This window comes from Hydra viridissima, unplaced genomic scaffold, assembly GCF_058129835.1.
Source record: "Hydra viridissima isolate aposymbiotic clone 2 unplaced genomic scaffold, HvirCarnegie_v1 scaffold_6, whole genome shotgun sequence".
Taxonomy (NCBI): Eukaryota; Metazoa; Cnidaria; class Hydrozoa; order Anthoathecata; family Hydridae; genus Hydra; species Hydra viridissima.
In genome coordinates this window covers 878824-897567 of record NW_028324305.1, presented here as the reverse complement: position 1 = coordinate 897567, position 18744 = coordinate 878824, and the positions used below count along the sequence as shown (strand labels likewise).

The 18744-nt window shown below is 32.3% G+C and overlaps 1 protein-coding gene across 1 annotated transcript; it reads left to right on the top strand.

Annotated features, from left to right (window-relative positions):
- The first annotated feature begins 113 nt into the window (after positions 1-113).
- On the top strand, positions 114-14794 carry LOC145190722 (uncharacterized). Its single transcript, XM_090090217.1, has 7 exons — positions 114-419; positions 7136-7343; positions 7998-11123; positions 12269-12353; positions 14028-14188; positions 14418-14539; positions 14658-14794. The coding sequence occupies exons 1-7, from the start codon at positions 297-299 to the stop codon at positions 14697-14699; spliced, it is 3867 nt and encodes a 1288-aa protein (XP_089946343.1). The 5' UTR covers positions 114-296; the 3' UTR covers positions 14700-14794.
- The last annotated feature ends 3950 nt before the right edge of the window (positions 14795-18744 follow it).

Genomic DNA, 18744 nt, shown 5'->3' with positions numbered 1-18744 from the left:
TACATTTTTTTTTTGTTTGATTATTTTTTTGTTTTTTGCTTTATGTTTTTTTATTGTTTTTTATTTAACCGATTGGTTTGTGAGATTTATCCAAATAATTTCGTGACGCATTTATCTTTGAAAAAATGCGTTGAACGTCCCATCAACTGTTACGTCCTAGAATAAACTAAAGTTTTTTAATTTAAGAATGTGAAGCCAGATTTTATCAGAGATATTTGTAGAAGTAAGAATTACTTGTAACTAAAGTAAGCAATCGGAGCCAAAGCGCAATCAAATATAAGTATATCAGCATAAACATGGCGAAGGAAGTTAACTATTACAGCGATTTTCTTATGCAAAAAGGATTGTTGTTTGCACAACCAAAGTATGGCAGCGTTTTTATGTTTAAGGAAACAGAAAAACTGGTCGATAAAAAGAACGTGAGTATTTACTCTTATTTTGTGTAGTGAAGTTAAATTATTCAATTTGATCAATTATACATTATTTGGTAAAAATAATGACTAACGAATAATTTGCTGCGTTCCTAAATTCAAAAATACACACGTCGCTCTGCTCCGACGGTTTTTAAACTTGGCTAGCTATTAAACCCCGTCTTAGTTAATTTTATTGTCGATATATTTTTATTTTAGAAATAAAAATATGTTGAGAATGCACGCTTCATAAAAAAAGTTTTGATTTAATAAATGAAATCAACGTTTTTATGTCGCAATGTAAATCTACCCTAAAAAAATGTTGCCGTGTATGTTTGTAAATAAAATTGAGAAAACTTAAAATACCGGGTGGCTGCAAATATCGCGCATATTTTTTTTAAATTTTCCACCAAAATTTGTAGACGTCCGTTGTTGTAATTTTGTAACTCAATGCAAGTTTTACTAAAAAAAGAAATAATTGATCCTAAATTAGCATACAAAAATGAATTTTCAAGGAAAAAGAGAAGCTGTAGTGGTAATGGTAGAAGCCCAAAAATGACCTGAAGACTTTGTGTCAGGATCCTAAAAGTTTTAAAATCAAATTTTTTCAAGATAAAACGTAATCTTGAAGCATATGGACAACCTCTGAAGCCTAGAAAACAGCAAGAGTGTAAAGTGAGAACTCTAGTGCTGATTCGGAAAGTAAAAAAAAAGATCGCCTACAAACCAGTGAGGTCAATGAGAAAGATGGTCAAGGAGCTAAAGGTTTCTAAAGAGACTATCAGAAATGTTCTCAAATTTTCCTGAAGGCTAAGTCAAGAACCAGAACAAGAAATCAATTCTAGACAGAGAGGTTGAAGATCCTCAGACACGATAGATGCAATAAAATCCTGAGTTTTCAGAAAAAATCCAGGTTCAGTTCTTCTGATGAGAAACTTAACAGTTGACGAAACTTTTAATTGAAATTTTAATTGAAAAAAAAAAAAAAAAAAAAAAAAAAAAAGAAATGACCGTTACATCTCAACCAAACCTGCTTGGGATGTTTCAGAACATATCAGGAGTGTTGGGCATTCAAAACGTCCAAGTCAGCTGATAAATTTTTGGACTGGTAACATCAGGCGGCAAAAAGATGCCTCCTGTGTTCTTTGATTCTGGATTCAGGATTAACACTGATGGATACCTTGACACATTACAACAGTTTGTATTTCCATGGGTCAAAGGCAACTATCAAGACACATCAGACACATCAGATAGTTTTTGTCCAAGATGGTCATTTTGTCATACCACAAAACAAACTCAAAACTGGCTTAGTGAAAACCTTAAATTCTTGTTCAAGGAAATGTGGCCTCCCAGTAGTCTAGATTTAAATTTTTTGGGTTATTCAGTCTGGTCTGATGTTGAAGCAGAAGTTTGCAAACAGCATCAACCTAATTTGAAAACTCGTTGAAACGTTTTGTGATGTCAGCATGGAACAAAATGTCAGAGAACTACATTAAGGAGACATGCTCAAGATTCAGGGCAAGAGTTGAGGCTGTCCATTCACGCCGAAGAAGGGCTTTTTGAATAAATTTGTTCTATCATTGGTGATGTTAATTTTGTCAGAAAATAGGATTTTCTAAAAAAATTTCCTTCCCAGTTTCTTGAGCTCGAATTGAGTTTTTAAAAAGGTGCGCGATAGTTGTAGCCAGTCAGTACTTACTAAACTCGATTAACTTATTATTTCTTTAAAAAAGTAAAGCTAATATTTTAATTGACTTTTGCTCTTAGAAAGAATATCAAAAACTTTCTCCCAACGTTTAAAATGGAGATAGAACAAAGTAATTGAAGACATAAGTGGATGAAGGTGTTTATGTTACACCAATATGGAACTGCCCCTAAACACTTACATCCGCGTTAAATCGTGTTACGGGTGAATTAATATGTAACATAACTCCTTCATCCTCTGTGAAAATCGTATTTTAGCACATTTTTGTGCGGTGTCATTATGTTCATGTTAAAGAGCGTTACTTAACACCTTTATTTGTGTAAAAAAGTGGAATTTTGTATTTTTGCGACATGACGCCTTCATCCACTTATGTCTTCAATTCTAACCTCGCGATATTATGGGAAATAATTAATTACCTCGATTAAACTTGTAATCTTAATTTGAGTATTTTAATATTTGCCATAATATATTAGTTAATCAAGTTAACTAATTTTATTTTTTTATAACTTTCACGAGGCTAACTGAACAAAAGCAAAATTTTAAGTCTTTTCTTTTTTTAAAAAAAAGAGAAATTACCAGGAGTTAAATAATGTTAAAACCAAACTTACTAAAAGATAATTCATCACATTTTACATTTTACAAGAGTTCTGCATTATAAAAACAAGTTTATCTGCCATGTGATCGTCGAGATTGTATCTACGATCAGCGATGACAAAGCCAGAAGCAGAAAATACTCTTTTAGATGATGTAGTGGAGGTCCGTGGAGTTGCCAACCAGGATCTTGCAACACCTAAAACGATAGGCAGTTCAGTTGTATACTGTTTCCACCATGCCAAAGTGTCAGTATTATCTCATTTTTGGGCCTTATTTTTTGTCTATTTCCAATTTAATGGGCAGATTTCCGAGTACCTGATGAGAATCAGTGTCTCCCTAATCATTCTGCATTGCTAAGATGATTCTATATCTATCTTCCTCCCAAATCTGTGTTTTACCAGCATCGATGTCCTCACTAGCATTATTACTATTAGAGCTTGAGACAGATGATGACTTCTCAAAGTAATCTTTGGTTGCGGGGTGGTTTTCGGGCAGTTTTTAGATATTTTCATCATCAACATCAAGGAGATGGCCACGTAAAAATGGATGAGGTAATGGCCTAGTGTAAATGCCTTTATCTAATCTATTAGATAACAAGTCTTTCATGAATCTCTCTACTAATTGGTTGCTTCCCTGAGTGAGGTGATTTTTTTCCGTCACCAGGGGCATGTCACCAGTGACCGTCAGTTCAAATCTCTGACAATAAAAAAAAGATAATTCTTTAACTGGTTTTAACACTGGAACAATAGCTTCAAAGATTGGGAACTGTTCATTTGTGTTCTTCCGATCATCACATCATCATCCGCATCACATAAGTAGGTGAAACCTTTAGTTGAAGATTGGCGTGCAACACGCCATAATGAATGTTTTCGTGGTTACTTTTAAGGGTTATTTTAAGATAATTCAAAGCTAATGTGGAACAAGCATCTTTCAACGAAGCACTGAAGACTGTTGAGTTATGAAGCCTAGGGGTGAGTAAAATGGCTTTATGAAAAGCTTTTTTTGGGTACCCTAAACTCTCGTTTGCAGTGCAGTGTTGAGATTTTGATCACTGCATGTGACAGGGCCTTCTTCTTTAGTCATTAAAGACACCCTATAGTCTTAAGCACATGCCATATTTGATGCCTGATCAACAACACACAGCTTACAGCCGTTTTTCTTCATAATTTTAGTTTATTTTTTTTTGGGTTTAAGAGTGTGTCAAACCCAAAAATAAATAAATTTGTCAAGAGCTTTCGCAATGTTGACATTAGTGTGTCGTTCTTTGAATAGACACATTTCAGATGTAAATTTCTTTAGGATAAATATATCTTATGTAATATATTTAAATATAAGTAAAAAAATGGTTACTAAGTTTACGTAAATATATGTAATAAGGTGGCTACTGCCCTTTGCTTATATACCCTAGGTTTGAGCAGAAGTTGTGATAACAAGGGGAATTTATTTACAGATTTATTTATTGATTGCTAATCCATGCACAAATCCAAATCCCAGCCGTTTCTTAACTGTTTTTATAATTACAGTTACTTATTTTTATATTTATAGATAACTATTTTTATATTTATAGTTATTTTATTTATGATTTGTAGCAAATAAACTTCTCGTAGCTTATCGTTGCTAATTTTGCATAAGTTTTAATGAAAATATTACATATTAATTCATTAGTTTTTATACGCATAATATATATATTTCTAAACACGTTTTGACAGTAGCGTGCAAAAGATAGAAATACCAAGCCTTTTACAATTTTTTAAACCGCAACTTTTCACAAAGTTTCTTAAATCAGCTAAAATTTTTAACAAATATTGTTAACATTTATTAAATTGATAAAAAAAACCACAAAAATTAAAGTTATAACGGCAAATTAAAACTTTATTTTTTCTTTTTTTTTTTTTTTAAAGGCTTCTGCGGAAAAGTTTAGAAACCACTGCATTTTTTGTGATTTAAAAAAATCCTTAACAGATCCGGCACAATACTTTGGGTCATTATCATGTTGTAAGATGGATTTGTGTGTCATTTAATCCTTTACATGTGGCAGCACAGCATTTTTCATGATGTATAGATAAACTCTCTGGTCCATAATACCTATTTATGCAATGAATGGGACCCACATGGTCACGACTAAAACAACTACAAACCATAACATTTTCTCAGTAATGTTTAACCGTTGATAACTGATATTTTGGATCAAATCTGTCTCCTACTGGACGTCTGACATACCTTATTCTGTCACTCCTGAATAGCATAAACTTTGATTCGTCAGAGAAAAGGACATTTGACCAGTCATTAATTATCCAATTAATATAACCTATTACAAATTGATTTCTAGCTGTTAAATTTCTCGCAGATATCAGCAATTTCTTAACTTGACGGCGACCATACAGATTAATTTGACTTAATCGATGTTTTTCACAAACTGTAGTGTCACTACAGTTTGTGCCATAAAACTTACGCATAATTGTATTGAATTCGAAAGTCTTGCGATGATCATTCTTGGAATACCTTACTAATAAACTATTAGCCTTTGCGATACTTGTTTTAAACTTTTTTACGCAGAAAAAATCTTTTCATAATGTGAGATTATTCCTGGTTTTGAAACATCGTTAAGTTCATAAATCTTTCTTTTATAAATATTTTTTTCCACAGCTTTTATAATTAATTTCTTTGTTTCATTTAAAGCTAGAGATCAGACACGTCTATCATCGACGCGTCACATCAACGACACGTCACAGGATCAGATATGTCGACATGCTAAACTTACACTTAGATTTCAAAATGTCTATTGTGATATTATATTCACACGACTAATCTTGAGCCTAATGTCATTTTAAATGACATGTAGTTAAGACAAAGGTTTTTTTCTATGTAATTTAATTTCCTTTTCCATCCAATAGAGTAAGGACGGTGAAAATACATATTGTGCTGTTCATCATCAAAAAATGAAAGAAAATATAATTCACAATCATTTAATTGACACGCATCATAAAAATCACATGTATAAAGCATTTATCAAATCATCTGTATGACTATCATTCAAAATGAAGCTGGCTTCGTCTTGACTAATGTTTTTCTTTATCTTCAAATTCTCTTTCCTTTATACCTTCCTTTACTTGTTGTTGGCTCAAAAAGTGATTCAGTACTTGATCCTGGAGATGATGGAATGCTGGTTCCATCCTCCTTACATAGGAACCATTTTTCAACCAATGGACCCAAGCTGTAATAATTGGTTTGATGAAAACACGTTGGCATGCCAATTCAGGAGCTAAATTATACCTTTCCCTGGTAATGACTCAACGTATTTTAGAAAAAGCTCTTTTAGATGATGTGGGTCATCTAGAAAAGAAGTAAAAAAACTTACCATCAATTTTTTTGTAGATATCCCACGCAGGCGAGCGCATTTGGTTATTGCTCACTAAAATTGTCTAAGCTATTCCCTCGTTAAGTGCTGTTTTAAGACAGGTTGGTGTTTAATTCAAAAATGCTTTTCCTAAAATGTTTAATGTCAACGTTTAATTAAGAGATGCACTATGTTAGTAGGATGACATTAACTATACATTTATGTTGGCTATTAAAATACTATTACATTTATGTTGATGCAAGAGCAAAAATGTGGCTTCTATATTGCTGAGTAACTTTCAATATTTATGAATAACATTGTACTTACATAATTTAATTTGGTTCGAAATGTCCCAGAATTTATAGAACCAATACAAACGTAAAATGTTTGAAAAATATTCATTTTAATTTTATTGATTTTTGTGGAGTTGATTTTTAAAAATTTATTTTATTTCTCACACATTTACACTTACATATGTAACTCTTATGTTTACACAAGTTTGTAGGAAAAAAAGTGTAATGTTGATGTCGAAAAAGTGTAAAAAGTCGCTTCTAGATTACATTTTCTAGTGCCTATTTGAAACTTCTTTAGCCTTTTCCATTGTTTTGAAATATCACATAGTGTTTTAATTATAAAATTTCGAAAATATTTTGACAATTTTTTATATTTCACTGCTTTTGAACTCAAAGTAATGGAATATTACTAAATTTCACAAACATTTCGATGATTAAAGTTTAGTTTTGCTTTTTGTTTGCAAAAACCTGATTTAGTTGCCGAGTATGGTATTGTTTCTAAACTTTTGCACGGGGAAGCCTTTTCAAAAAAAGAAAAATCAATTTTAATTAATCATTATAGTTAATAATTTTTGTGGTTTGTATTATGAATTGAATTAATATAAACTACATTTAGTAAAAATCTCAGGTGGTTTGAGAAAGTTTGCGAAAGTTCATACTTTGTAAAAAAAAACTTGGTGTTTCTAAACTTTTACTCGCTACTGTAGAAACTACATTTTAAATATAAAATGTGTTTCTATACAAAATTTGATTCCTTCGATGAAAAAAATAGTTTTGCACATGTGTTTTTTGACAGGCTTGCTTGGCTTTAAAAAAAGTCATATACCAAACATGGTTAGAACACAGACCAAAAGTATTCAACGTGGTGGCTGGCTTTGATCCACAAGTGTGGGAGGACGCGCACAAAGATTCTGCGGAATGGAAGAACCTGGTTGGTACGCTTGAAAAAAGAAAAGATGGCAATAACATTGTAGAAGGAAAATCCAAGTTTAAAAATACTGGTGGTAATTAACCTTACGTTGTGTTTTTGAAATAAAAAATTACAGCGATGTCTACTTAGATATCAAACGGAACGAAGAAATTAAGGAGAAAAAAAATATTCCAGAGCAAAAAATAATGTTGTCGTAGGTACATTTTGCTACGTTTTTTAAAAAATAATGTTATCATAGGTACGTTTTTTTGTTTGTTTTTTTTAAACTCAATTTTTAAAAGTTGGCTACTGAATACTTTTTAAAAACTCGATGAGCGAAAAATGCTGCTTTAATTACATAAAAAAAAACCAAATTCCTCCTTTTATTTCATATTTTAATAGAATCAAAATAAAATGTTTACGAAGAAACCTTTGTCTTAAAACAAGCCCGAAATTCCCGAAACGGATTTGTTTACTCTATTTGTTTAAGAAGTCATATATCAATATTATTGTATATTTAGCATAATTAAATGTTACTGTAAACTTACCTCCTCACACTACCAATGCTTGTTAGTTTATAATCGTACCTTTTGGAACCCGTAGAATAACATTTGGTGCTTTAGAAATTAAAATAAATTTCGTGGCTCAAAGAACGGTTTTGTTTTTATGCAAGCGATACGGAGGAAAATTTCGTGTTTATCTCATCAACGAATTGCTTTTTAGTAATTTTATCTTACTTTATCTCTAGGGTTTGCAGTAGTTATGGTACGAACGATGCTGAACCTTGAGAAAAATTTTGATAAAAAATGCCAAAAGCTTCAAGAGCAATTTACTGAAGTTGCAAATTCTTATCAACTGCAATTAGTAGTTCAAGAATGCGATGGCAAAGATGTGTTCAGCGGTCTATTTGTTGATGGGTTGGGTAATAAATCTGAGCCTTCCATTTTGCAAGATGCTATTTCCTGCATACCTGGCGTCAACGGTTATCCGGGTGGTAGTTATATGCTTCAGCAGCAATTTGATTTCACTTGGAATATTTTGAGTCAACAGAACGCTACTGATATGGCTTCGATGGTTGGAAGACACAAAGACAATACAATGTTGATTGGTAACAATCAACGCACGCACATTACGTGCGCGCATAAGGTACACCAGGATGTGAATGCACGATCCAAATACCGATTACACCGAATTTCGATGCCGTATACGTACAAAAACGAAAGTTCTGACAAAAATGTTGGTGGATTTGGTGGAGCCAATAAGGAAAGTGGTCTTTTCTATATTTCTTTTTCAAAATCAACTGAGTATATTCTTGACATTCTCAACGATATGCTCGGCGATAAAGAAGACTGTACAAATGATTTATTGATTGCGGCAATACAAAGCAGAGGGGGAGCTTTTTACTACACTCCTGCTGCTAAAGAGTTTGGTGACGATGCGCTGTTTGGAGATAAAACAAAAAATACGCTTTTGATTGAACACTGGAACGTTCAGCATCCGACAAACTACCGTTTATTTTATAATCATAAAGAGTATTTACATCGCATGGGGTTAGCAAGGAAAGAGCAGACAAAGAGTCCTTTACCTAAACGTAAGAAGTATGATGTGCAAACCTATCCTGAGCCACTCTCAGAGAGAATCTTACATCTTGCTACAAAAATGTTTGAAGATTGGGAAGATACCTGGTTTCAGCCGAGAAACGCAGACTCTCTTCCTCATCTGGAAGATCAATTTAAAATTAAACGTGTTACACCCATCCCGAAATTACACGGAAAGAAAATAAAGAATATAATGTCTGCACCATTTCAAGTACGATGCGCAGTTTCTCTTTACTTAACTCTATCTGAGATTTATACAACCTCTGATTTGACAGACGATGCAAAGAGTTCATATGGCGTAAAGAACGAAACATTTCAACTTAACCCAAAAGATCTTCTTGCAGGCAAAATTCCCGTTTATGGATTAGGAATCGGTCAGCTGGCAATGCCGTATTTGGCGAAGGATATTGATGGAGAATTATCGGACGAGCATATCTTGGCTTATGCACATAAATTAAATGAATCTTCTGGATTTGGACATGTAGTCCCGAATTACCAAAAAGTGATTCAGAAAGGTTTGCCTGTGTTCTTGAAAGAACTAGAAGAGTACGCTCATTCCGCTACTGATGAAGCTAAGAAGGAATTTTATGGGTGCTGCTTAATAGCTTTCACAGGTATTCAAAGGTACTTGGAGAATTATGCCAATTTAGCACTTTTTCTAGCAAAACGCGGAAGTGATAAAGACGTACACTTCGCTCTTCCTTACAGTGATGTTGAGGAACTTAATAAAATGGCAGAAAGACTAAATTGGTTAGCAAACGGAAATCGATGCGGAACAGGAAAACCAAGAAATTTTCTTGAAGCTACTCAGCTGCTATTCACACTGCATTGCTGTTTGCATCTTTGCTGTGAACCTGTTTCAGTGGGAAGATTTGATGTTATTCTTGAAGAATTCTTTGACATTAACGAAGGATCCAACCAAGATGTAGTTGACGCATTCTGGATTAAAATAGGAGAAAAGGTACAGCTGAACAGAGAGACTCGGTTGGATTTGTATACCGTGGGTACTATTGCTGTTCCTTACAGAAGCGACGGCATGTTTGCACGCGGAGACGGATGTAATCAATGGGTACAACAACTTACAGTCGGAGGTTTTACGGCTGATGGTTCAGGAAATAAAATTGCGCCATCTGCAAAACGGATTGAAATATCCAAGCTATGTATGAGATCAGCGCGAAGAATTCCCCTAAACGCACCCTGTATTTCTTTACGAGTTTATTCTGGAATGGACGATAATTTACTAAAAGAAGCAACTTACACTATACTTAGTGGAGGAGCACATCCCGTTCTTCCACATGACGATCTATTGATTCCAGCGCTGATCAAAACAGGATTAAATCCAAAAGATGCTATTAACTATTCTAGTGACGGTTGTTATGAGCCTATAGTACCTGGAAAAACAGAGTTTTCGTTTGCTTACATTGCATTACTTCCTATACTGGAAATGACCCTTAACCGGGGAGCAACAATTTCAAATGCTGGTCCTGCTGGTATGCGTGGTTACGCCGTCTCTCAAGAGTTTCGTCCAGGCTCTGAAGATATTAAGTCCCTGGATGATATCAAAAAACAGTTTGGCATGCATTTGCGCTTACAAATAAATGATGCCTTAAGCGGTTTGTTAGGTAACTATGGAAATATTAATACCATTCTAACTACCCCATTGTTGTCATCTATGATAGATGGTTGCTTAGAAAAGGGTAGAGATCATTATAATGGTGGTGCTGAACTTAAAATGATTGCTCTGATGGTTGTTTCTTTTGCAAATACCGTTGATTCGTTATATGCAATACAAGAACTATGCTTCGGTGATAAATCGTTTGTGAGTTTGGAACAATTAGTTAGAACATTACAATCTGATTGGGGGTACGATTTACAAGAACCTTGGTTTGATCCAGTAGACGGTGAAATTGGAAAGCAAATTAAAGCTGCTAACATGAAACTTATGAGAGAAGCAGCATTAAACCTACCAAAAATGGGTTTGGCAACGAAGGAAAACGAAAGGAACAAGAACAAGTTATCAAGTTACCGTCCCGTCTATTTGAAGGAGATTGCTGATTGGCTTGCAAAAGAGATTCTAGCAGCATTTACTGAAGTGACAACACTTCCAAAATATACATTAAGCAATATTGTCAAGTCTTTAACTGATAAATACGGTACTTTAGATGAGAAGAGTGGAAAAAAGAAATTTATTAATTTTCAATTAGGATCTGGGACATTCGAAGGGTATGTTGGATGGGGATTGGGAATGGGAGCTTCGGCTGATGGACGGAGAAGAGGTATGCGAACTGTTTCATGATGAAAAAGAAATCTTTTTTAACTTTATTATCAAATAATCTTTATTCTTCTCCTTGTTAAAACTTATACAATGTTTTTTGCTTTCTTGTTATCAAAGTTAAACCATGTTTAAAGGCTTTTTTAAACAAGTTGTTTGTGGTTTGACGCTTTTTCTTCCTGAAGTAAGCTACGGAGTAATATCTTCTCTCCTAAGTTCTCCCTACCTTTTGTACACTCAGACTAAGAAGTTCTCCAATAAAAGTGAGATATATAAGCAAATTATAAACGACTTGAGTATAATTTCATCATTTTCATCAACCTCATTTTTTTTGACAGCTTAAATACTTTGTCCTTTTTATTTCGTTTGTTAATAAACAATTTGATTGGTTGACAATATCAAAAGTCGCATTTTAGAACACCTCTTACTTGGATACATATTTTCTCGAAAATTTCATTGTCTGATTTTTTTTTTAAGTTCTAATACTTAAAATTTTTGTGTCTCAAAGAATTCATTGATCATTAGCTCTTTGATATATTTGCTATACTTGAGTCTTTCACAGGCCAAACTTCATTTTTCCAAAGTTTTTATATTGAACACACAAAGCACTTGATAGAGTTCTCACTTATTAATAATGCAATAACAATAAACAATAATGTGTTGAAACAATAGCAATAAACAATAATGTGTTGAAGATATATTGATGTGAATACTGTGTAAGTCATTTTTCTGGGGATTCCATTTTTGGTTTTTTAATGTATTTATTATACATTTTTTAATTGTGCTAAGCATACGCTTAAACACAAATGTAGTCAAAAATAGTTTAACTACATGGAAGCATATAATTTTGCACCATTTATATATTTACATTTACATAAGTAGAAAGTTGTAAAGTAATTAACATTGGCCTTACATTCTTCTACTTTATTCAATTTCTTCGTATTTTTCACACGACATTACAAGATTGTGTTTTTTCACAGGACATTACAAGATTGAATTTTTTTCTACCATTATTAACATTATATCTGTGGTCAAACTACTTAAAATTTTATTTCGAATCTTTTTTTATTAAAGTGATCTGAATAATTGTGTGCTATCAGGATAGGTTTTTCAGTTGCTAAAACTATTAAACACTTTCTTACTTCTTAGGTCAACCAATTGCATCGGACATGAGTCCCAGCCCTCTGCCACAAGACATTCCTGATTCGCCCAGAAAAGTTGAAGACATTTATAAGTAAGTTGCCAGATTAAAAAACGAGTTTTTTACGCTTTAAATGTTTTGTTTAATAAACTTCGCTGGTTTTATTTTAAACAGAAATAACATTTGTCAACAAAATGTTACTCTTTTTTTTTGCCTCGTGTAACTTACCAGCTTGTTTTATAGAATTTTTTTTTACGCTGATTTTAAATGCATGCTCAACAAATTCTAAATACTTTATTTTTATTTAACAAATGTATTTCTAAAATTTCTATACAGCTTAAGGATCGTCTCTCTTCAGTGTCCAACAGTAATCAGCTAAAAAATAAGAAAATCTCTAAAACGATTTTTTGTTGCTGATTTATCCTGATGAAATCGTTCACAGGATTCACCGCTTACGCCTTCTAGACGTAAGCAGTGAGTTATTAAAATGAACTTGTTGCAAGTTGGCCAACTTTCAACTGGATAATAAGAAACTCTTGCTCATTCGTTTACCATCATCAAAATTATGCAACTGCCGTATTTTCAGTCAAAAGACACCGTTATTGCTATTTAGAAATCAGCGAGTCTTCTTTGTTCTTAAGAATTAAAATTGTTTAACTCGTTTTAAACTCTTTCATTGCTGTGGATTTCACACCCTTTAATTGCACACCATTACACACCTTTTTATGACTGCATATTCATTAGATAAATTTTTTACATTCAAGTTTGTTTTTAAAAGATTTTACTGAGATATAGCAATTTGAAAATGAATCCATCTATTTTTAACGAAAATCATATGAGAGATTAAAGACGATGTGAGAATATTGGAGAGGAGGCAAAATTGCTGTTGAACAGTCTAATGATGGTAGAGACCAAAATAAAAAACAGAACAGTAGTTAAAAACTACTTCGTATTACTATAACCTTTCCTCAAATACTACGCTAATTAAGAAGAAGCCACGGTAATTAAGAAGTCACGGTAATTAAGAAGAAGCAGGTTTCCCATATTTTTCCTCTAATTAAGAAGAAGCAGTTTTCCAAAATTTTTTTTTCTATATTTCCGTAAATTAATATCTACTCACTTGCAAACTTAAATGTTAAAGTGATTTGTTGCAGAGTTGAGAAACTAAATAATGTAAAACTCTGCATTGTTAATCGAAAGATCACATTAAATCAGCTAAACAAGAAGAATGGACGGATTGCATCTTTTTCCATTCAAATTTTCAGTAGCTAAAGGAGTTAAATAGATTACTTAACTAATTAATAATTATAATTAATAAATAATAAATATTGAACTACGTGCTTTTAACATAAAACTGGGAAATTTTTAAATATGTTAAGGTGAGTTTCCACTCATCCGTTTTAGCTACGGGAAAGGGAAAGGAATGGGAAAATTAATCACGTGAGCATGCGCAGTTTGTAATTTAATGTTGAAAATTATTCACTGCACATGCTCACGTGATTAATTTTCCCATCCCTTCCCCTTTCCCGTAGCTAAAACGGATGAGTGGAAACTCACCTTAAATCTTGTAATTAGCCTGCTAATTTTAGCATGCATATTTAATTATCTTGTAAGTAGCATGCATATTTAAAAAATAAAACTAAGTTAATGATTCAAATTCCAACTCAGTTATGTTTAAAATATAAACTCATCCATATTTCCAGATTTCTATAATGTTCTATAATTCTATAGCAATCATAAAGTCATAAATTATTTTCACCATTTTAGGATATTAGAATATTGGGACATCGAGGAATTAAAAACAGGCTTTTCAAACGGCGTGGAAATCGATTTAACCATTGATGAAGACACAAATGAAAATGACTTGTTAAACTTCTTACGAAATTATGCTGAAAGAAAGAGAAATATTGGTGGGAACTTGTTGACGCGTGAGTTTAAACTTTTACAATTTTTGGTGTTTTTGTAAGTCACTTGTACATTTTTTTATCTATTTAATCCAATTGTTGTAAAAAATGAGCAATCACAATAAACTTTCAAACAAATAATGGCTACCGCATTTAAACCATTGGACACAAAATAAAAAAAAAATTCTAGAACCATTTTGTTAACTTTTCAGCCTTCTACATTACATGAAAGTTCCTTTGTCATTTTGTGTAGTAACGTGTGCGAGTCAAGATTCGTTCCGCGCAGCGATGAAAAATCCTGAGAAATATGACCTTGTTCGAGTGCGAACCGGAGGATGGAGTGAGTTTTTCGTATCTTTCTACTCAGCTCATCAGGTGAGAAGATTCTGTTTGTTTAAGTTCTGTAATTTGTTATAAAATGTTGATGACGTAATTCTTTCTACGTTTTTTTTCCCCTAAATTTCTATTGTTTTGATATTGTATATTTTCATAGAAACAACAATTGCGTCGAACTTTCGCCACCGTTAGCCCTTGATGAACAATAAAGAAATTTTTAGTGATAATTTAGAAGTGAGTTTTATTGCTGTTTTAAATCATTAATATTTTCCCAGTTTTTGATAACGACAGCTATTTACTGCTGAATTTTTTTCTCTGCCCCATTCCTCAGTCCCATTCTTTAGTCCAATTCTTCGGTCACATTCCCAATGTCATTTAAGTTTGGGAAACTAAAAATAAGTTAACTCATTTTGGAAATATATTTAACTTGACAACATATTTCAGTTTCAAAGTTGTTGCATTTTTAATTGCAGTGTATTTTCAGAACTCAAAAGTCTTTCGCAAAATGCAAATGTTAATTGCAATGCAACTTAACTTGCATTATGGTCAAACTAAGTTTTTAGGTTTTAAATATATTATTTTAACATTAAATGAGTCAAACAAAAAGACATTCCACTTCCCTTAATCATTACAAATAACACACGCACGCATGCGTTATCAATACATTACAGTGACTCACCCAGAAAATATATACATACTAGATGCGAGTAGCGAAACAACAGAATGAATTTAGAAGTCTACTTTTGAGGCTGAAAAAGGATCCTATGCAGGATTCTTAGTAAGCAATCAGCAAAATGACCAATTTCAAATGGTAAACTTACACAAATCTTAAGCAAAATTTTTTTTGATAGAAAAAAAAAAGTTGATAAATGAGTGAATAAAAAAAGACCTGAAAATTTTTTAAAAAAAGATAAAAAACAGAGTTTATTAAAAAATATATGATGACGTGTGTATATATGATGACGGGTGTATTGGGTGTTAATTTTTTTTACTTATAAGAATTTTGTAAATTCGATGAAGTAAACCCGGCGTAATCGGGGATGACGCAGTCGGATCTTTGAATCTCAGTCCTCGATTATTGAATTTTAGTCTTATTCTTAGCCCGTGAGCCTAACCCTGAGCTCAAAGCTCTATATCCTAAGCCGTAGGGCTAAGCATAAGCTGATGGTCTTTGACGATGTTGGATAATCTTATGGACGTGCAGTTAACATGAGCAGCGTGGGTGATAGTTGACACCTGTTAGGTGGCCATAGGATTTTTCTTGTCCTGTCGAAACTCTATCAGTTCGTTTTGCAAAGAAGTAGCCATTTTGTTCTTATACTTTATTTTTTGGACTTTCAACTTTGTTTTGTTAGGTGTAAAATAATTGCGATACGTCTTTTTTAAAAAAAATTAAATGTTTCAATCTCTAGAGATTACTTTTAACATAATCGTTACGGATTATTGTGTCTATTGTTATTAAGTGTGAATGCAAGCGTAAACTATTTTAATAAGTTTATGTTTATATATATAGAAATTAATGATGTAGTATATACTAACAAAGTAAATTAGGAAAGCAAAATGAAAAAATAAAATAGCCACCTCGATGCAAAACGATCTGACAGGATTTAAGCCCTCGCGGTTCACAAACCTTATTTTCCTCAGCTCTTAAGACGGATCATCCCGCAATAAAGGACACACCTGGCCACAACAATTCCCAACGCCTTTCGAAACTCGTTCCAGCGCTTTGGGATTATCACACTCATCGAAGCTTAGTTTCAATCTTACTGCCACCGGATTTTCCGATTTCGTTAAAGACCGACAACGACAATGGCTATCATCAAATATAGTTGAAACTCTTTAGAATTATAATATAATTTGTTTAAAATAGTAAAATAAAGGATTTTTTAACTACTTGTTGAAGAAAATTTTCACCATTTTTTTACTAACTTTTCCAGTAAAGAAAGAAATATGTTGAGGTTTAATACTTGAAAGAGTATTTTTATTTGACTTGACGTCAAAAAAAAGAAGGTCTAGATCATCTAATAAAAGTATTGGAAAATATCTGATATGACGGACAACTTTTAAATTGATTAGGATGATTATTTTTCTTTGTTCGATAAAGTTGATAACGAAGTTGAAATAATCGAGGATAGATTTTCTTGTAGCAGATCTTTCGAATTAGGACTCACACCATCAGCAATTCCTACTGAGTAGATGATTGGAGAAGAAGATAGAAATCGGGAAGCAACTAAATTTACTTGACAGAAATGTTACAATAAATATGTTAGAGATCCATTCTTTAAAAAGCATAAAAAGAAATATTTGCACAAAAGGTGTGTTTTTACATTAACGTTACGGAATGTCTAAACTGGTGACATTTTTAATTTAAGTTCAAAAAGAAAAGATGGCAAGTAGACAATTGTTTAACATAACCGTTTTACATTTGGTCATATTTTCCTGAATGGGAAAATAGAGTAATATCTGTCCGAAGATTGAACAAACTATTTGTTTGCATCTTTTTCTTGTTGGATTATACTTTATATTTAGATGATTATATTAACTGCCGTAGTGAAAACAACCAGTAACAATTATAACATGACCAAGCAGGCATACACAATTCTTCAATATAAAAAATTATCTCTTGATTGTAAAAATTACTTTATTATTGCTATCAATCGTGGTTATTTATTTGAAAACTCAATAATACAACGTCTTACACCGGTCAAAGATGCAACAGCTGGACTTTTTTAAATATTTTTTATAGAGTTATTAAACTTTTTAATGACTGGTAATAAACGTAATAATGTTAATAAAGGGTAAGTGCTATATATATATATATATATATATATATATATATATATATATATATATATATATATATATATATATATATATATATATATATATATATATATATATATATATATATATGTATATATATATATATAAATTATTGAATGATACATAGGTGGAGGTGTGAGAGGCATGCAATAATAGGTATCTCGTTTTAAAAGTTGGGAGAAAATGAGTTAATAATTTTAGATAGTAATAATAACTTTTAAAATACGCATTATTTTATAAATTTTTTTTCTAAATAATTTGCTTAAACATAAATTATTTAAAGCATAAGTTATTATTTCTTTAAAAATAAAAGCTCAAACTTTAAACAATTTTTACATTTAGAAAAAATTAAAAACTTTCTCCCAATATTTAAACTTGGAGATAGAACAAAATAATTCTAACCTCGCGAAATGTTTAGAAGCGATAGAGCCATTCAGCGCTCAACGGCGCGTCTTTTTTCTCGGTACATATTACTCGAATGATAACTCAATCGTTACTCGCAGATTTTTTTTTGTGTGCTCATTATAAAATTCAAGCTCTTTTTCACTGAAACATCATTCGGGAATGACTTAAAATGTTTAAATCGACGAAATCCACCGTTACAAGTAAACATACTGGTGGTCCGAGTGCCGTCAGAGCTGAAGAAAAAATTGAACGCGTCCAACAATCAAAAACTGAAAATCCAAGATTTTCTATTTTTAAGAGAAGCTAAGCATTGCATAAACTGTCTCTGTAATTTGCAAGCGATCGACTGTCTCTGCTTGTGATTTTCAAGCGATCGACTGTCTCTGCTTGTGATTTTCAAGCGATCGACTGTCTCTGCTTGTGATTTTCAAGCAATCGACTGCATTCGCAGACTGATATTCATAACGTTTAGGCTTCAGCAGTTTGATAAATTTATCAATATTTTATTCAGTAACAAAGCGAATTTCCACTTAAACGGTCATGTAAATTAGCTGAATTGTTGTTACTGGTCCATGGGAAATCGCAAACAGAAACATAAACGACCGCTTCACAGCTACAAGGTTATTTCAAATGAATAACTGGCCCTTATTTCTTTGAAGGTCGTTGAGGTTGAACACTAACTGTGAATACAATCCAATACTGCAAGATAATTTCAAGTTTTTTAGATTTATCCTTGTAACAATTTCATGGCTTTAAAACAGAAACATGGTTTCAACAATTGAGTCCGTAAAGAATTATTCTCCAGTAAGCTAGTTTAGCGAAGAGGTGATGTTCACTGACCACCACGTAGTCCATATCTGAGTCCTGAACTATTTCTTATAGGGATTTCTTAAAGAAAGTTAGTATAAAAATAAATTAAGGTTAGAAGAGAACCAGAAACGTAACGGACGCCATTTATATAACATTATTTTTAGTTTTTTTTATTTTTATTACTTTTGTTTTTAGTAAGGAATTTT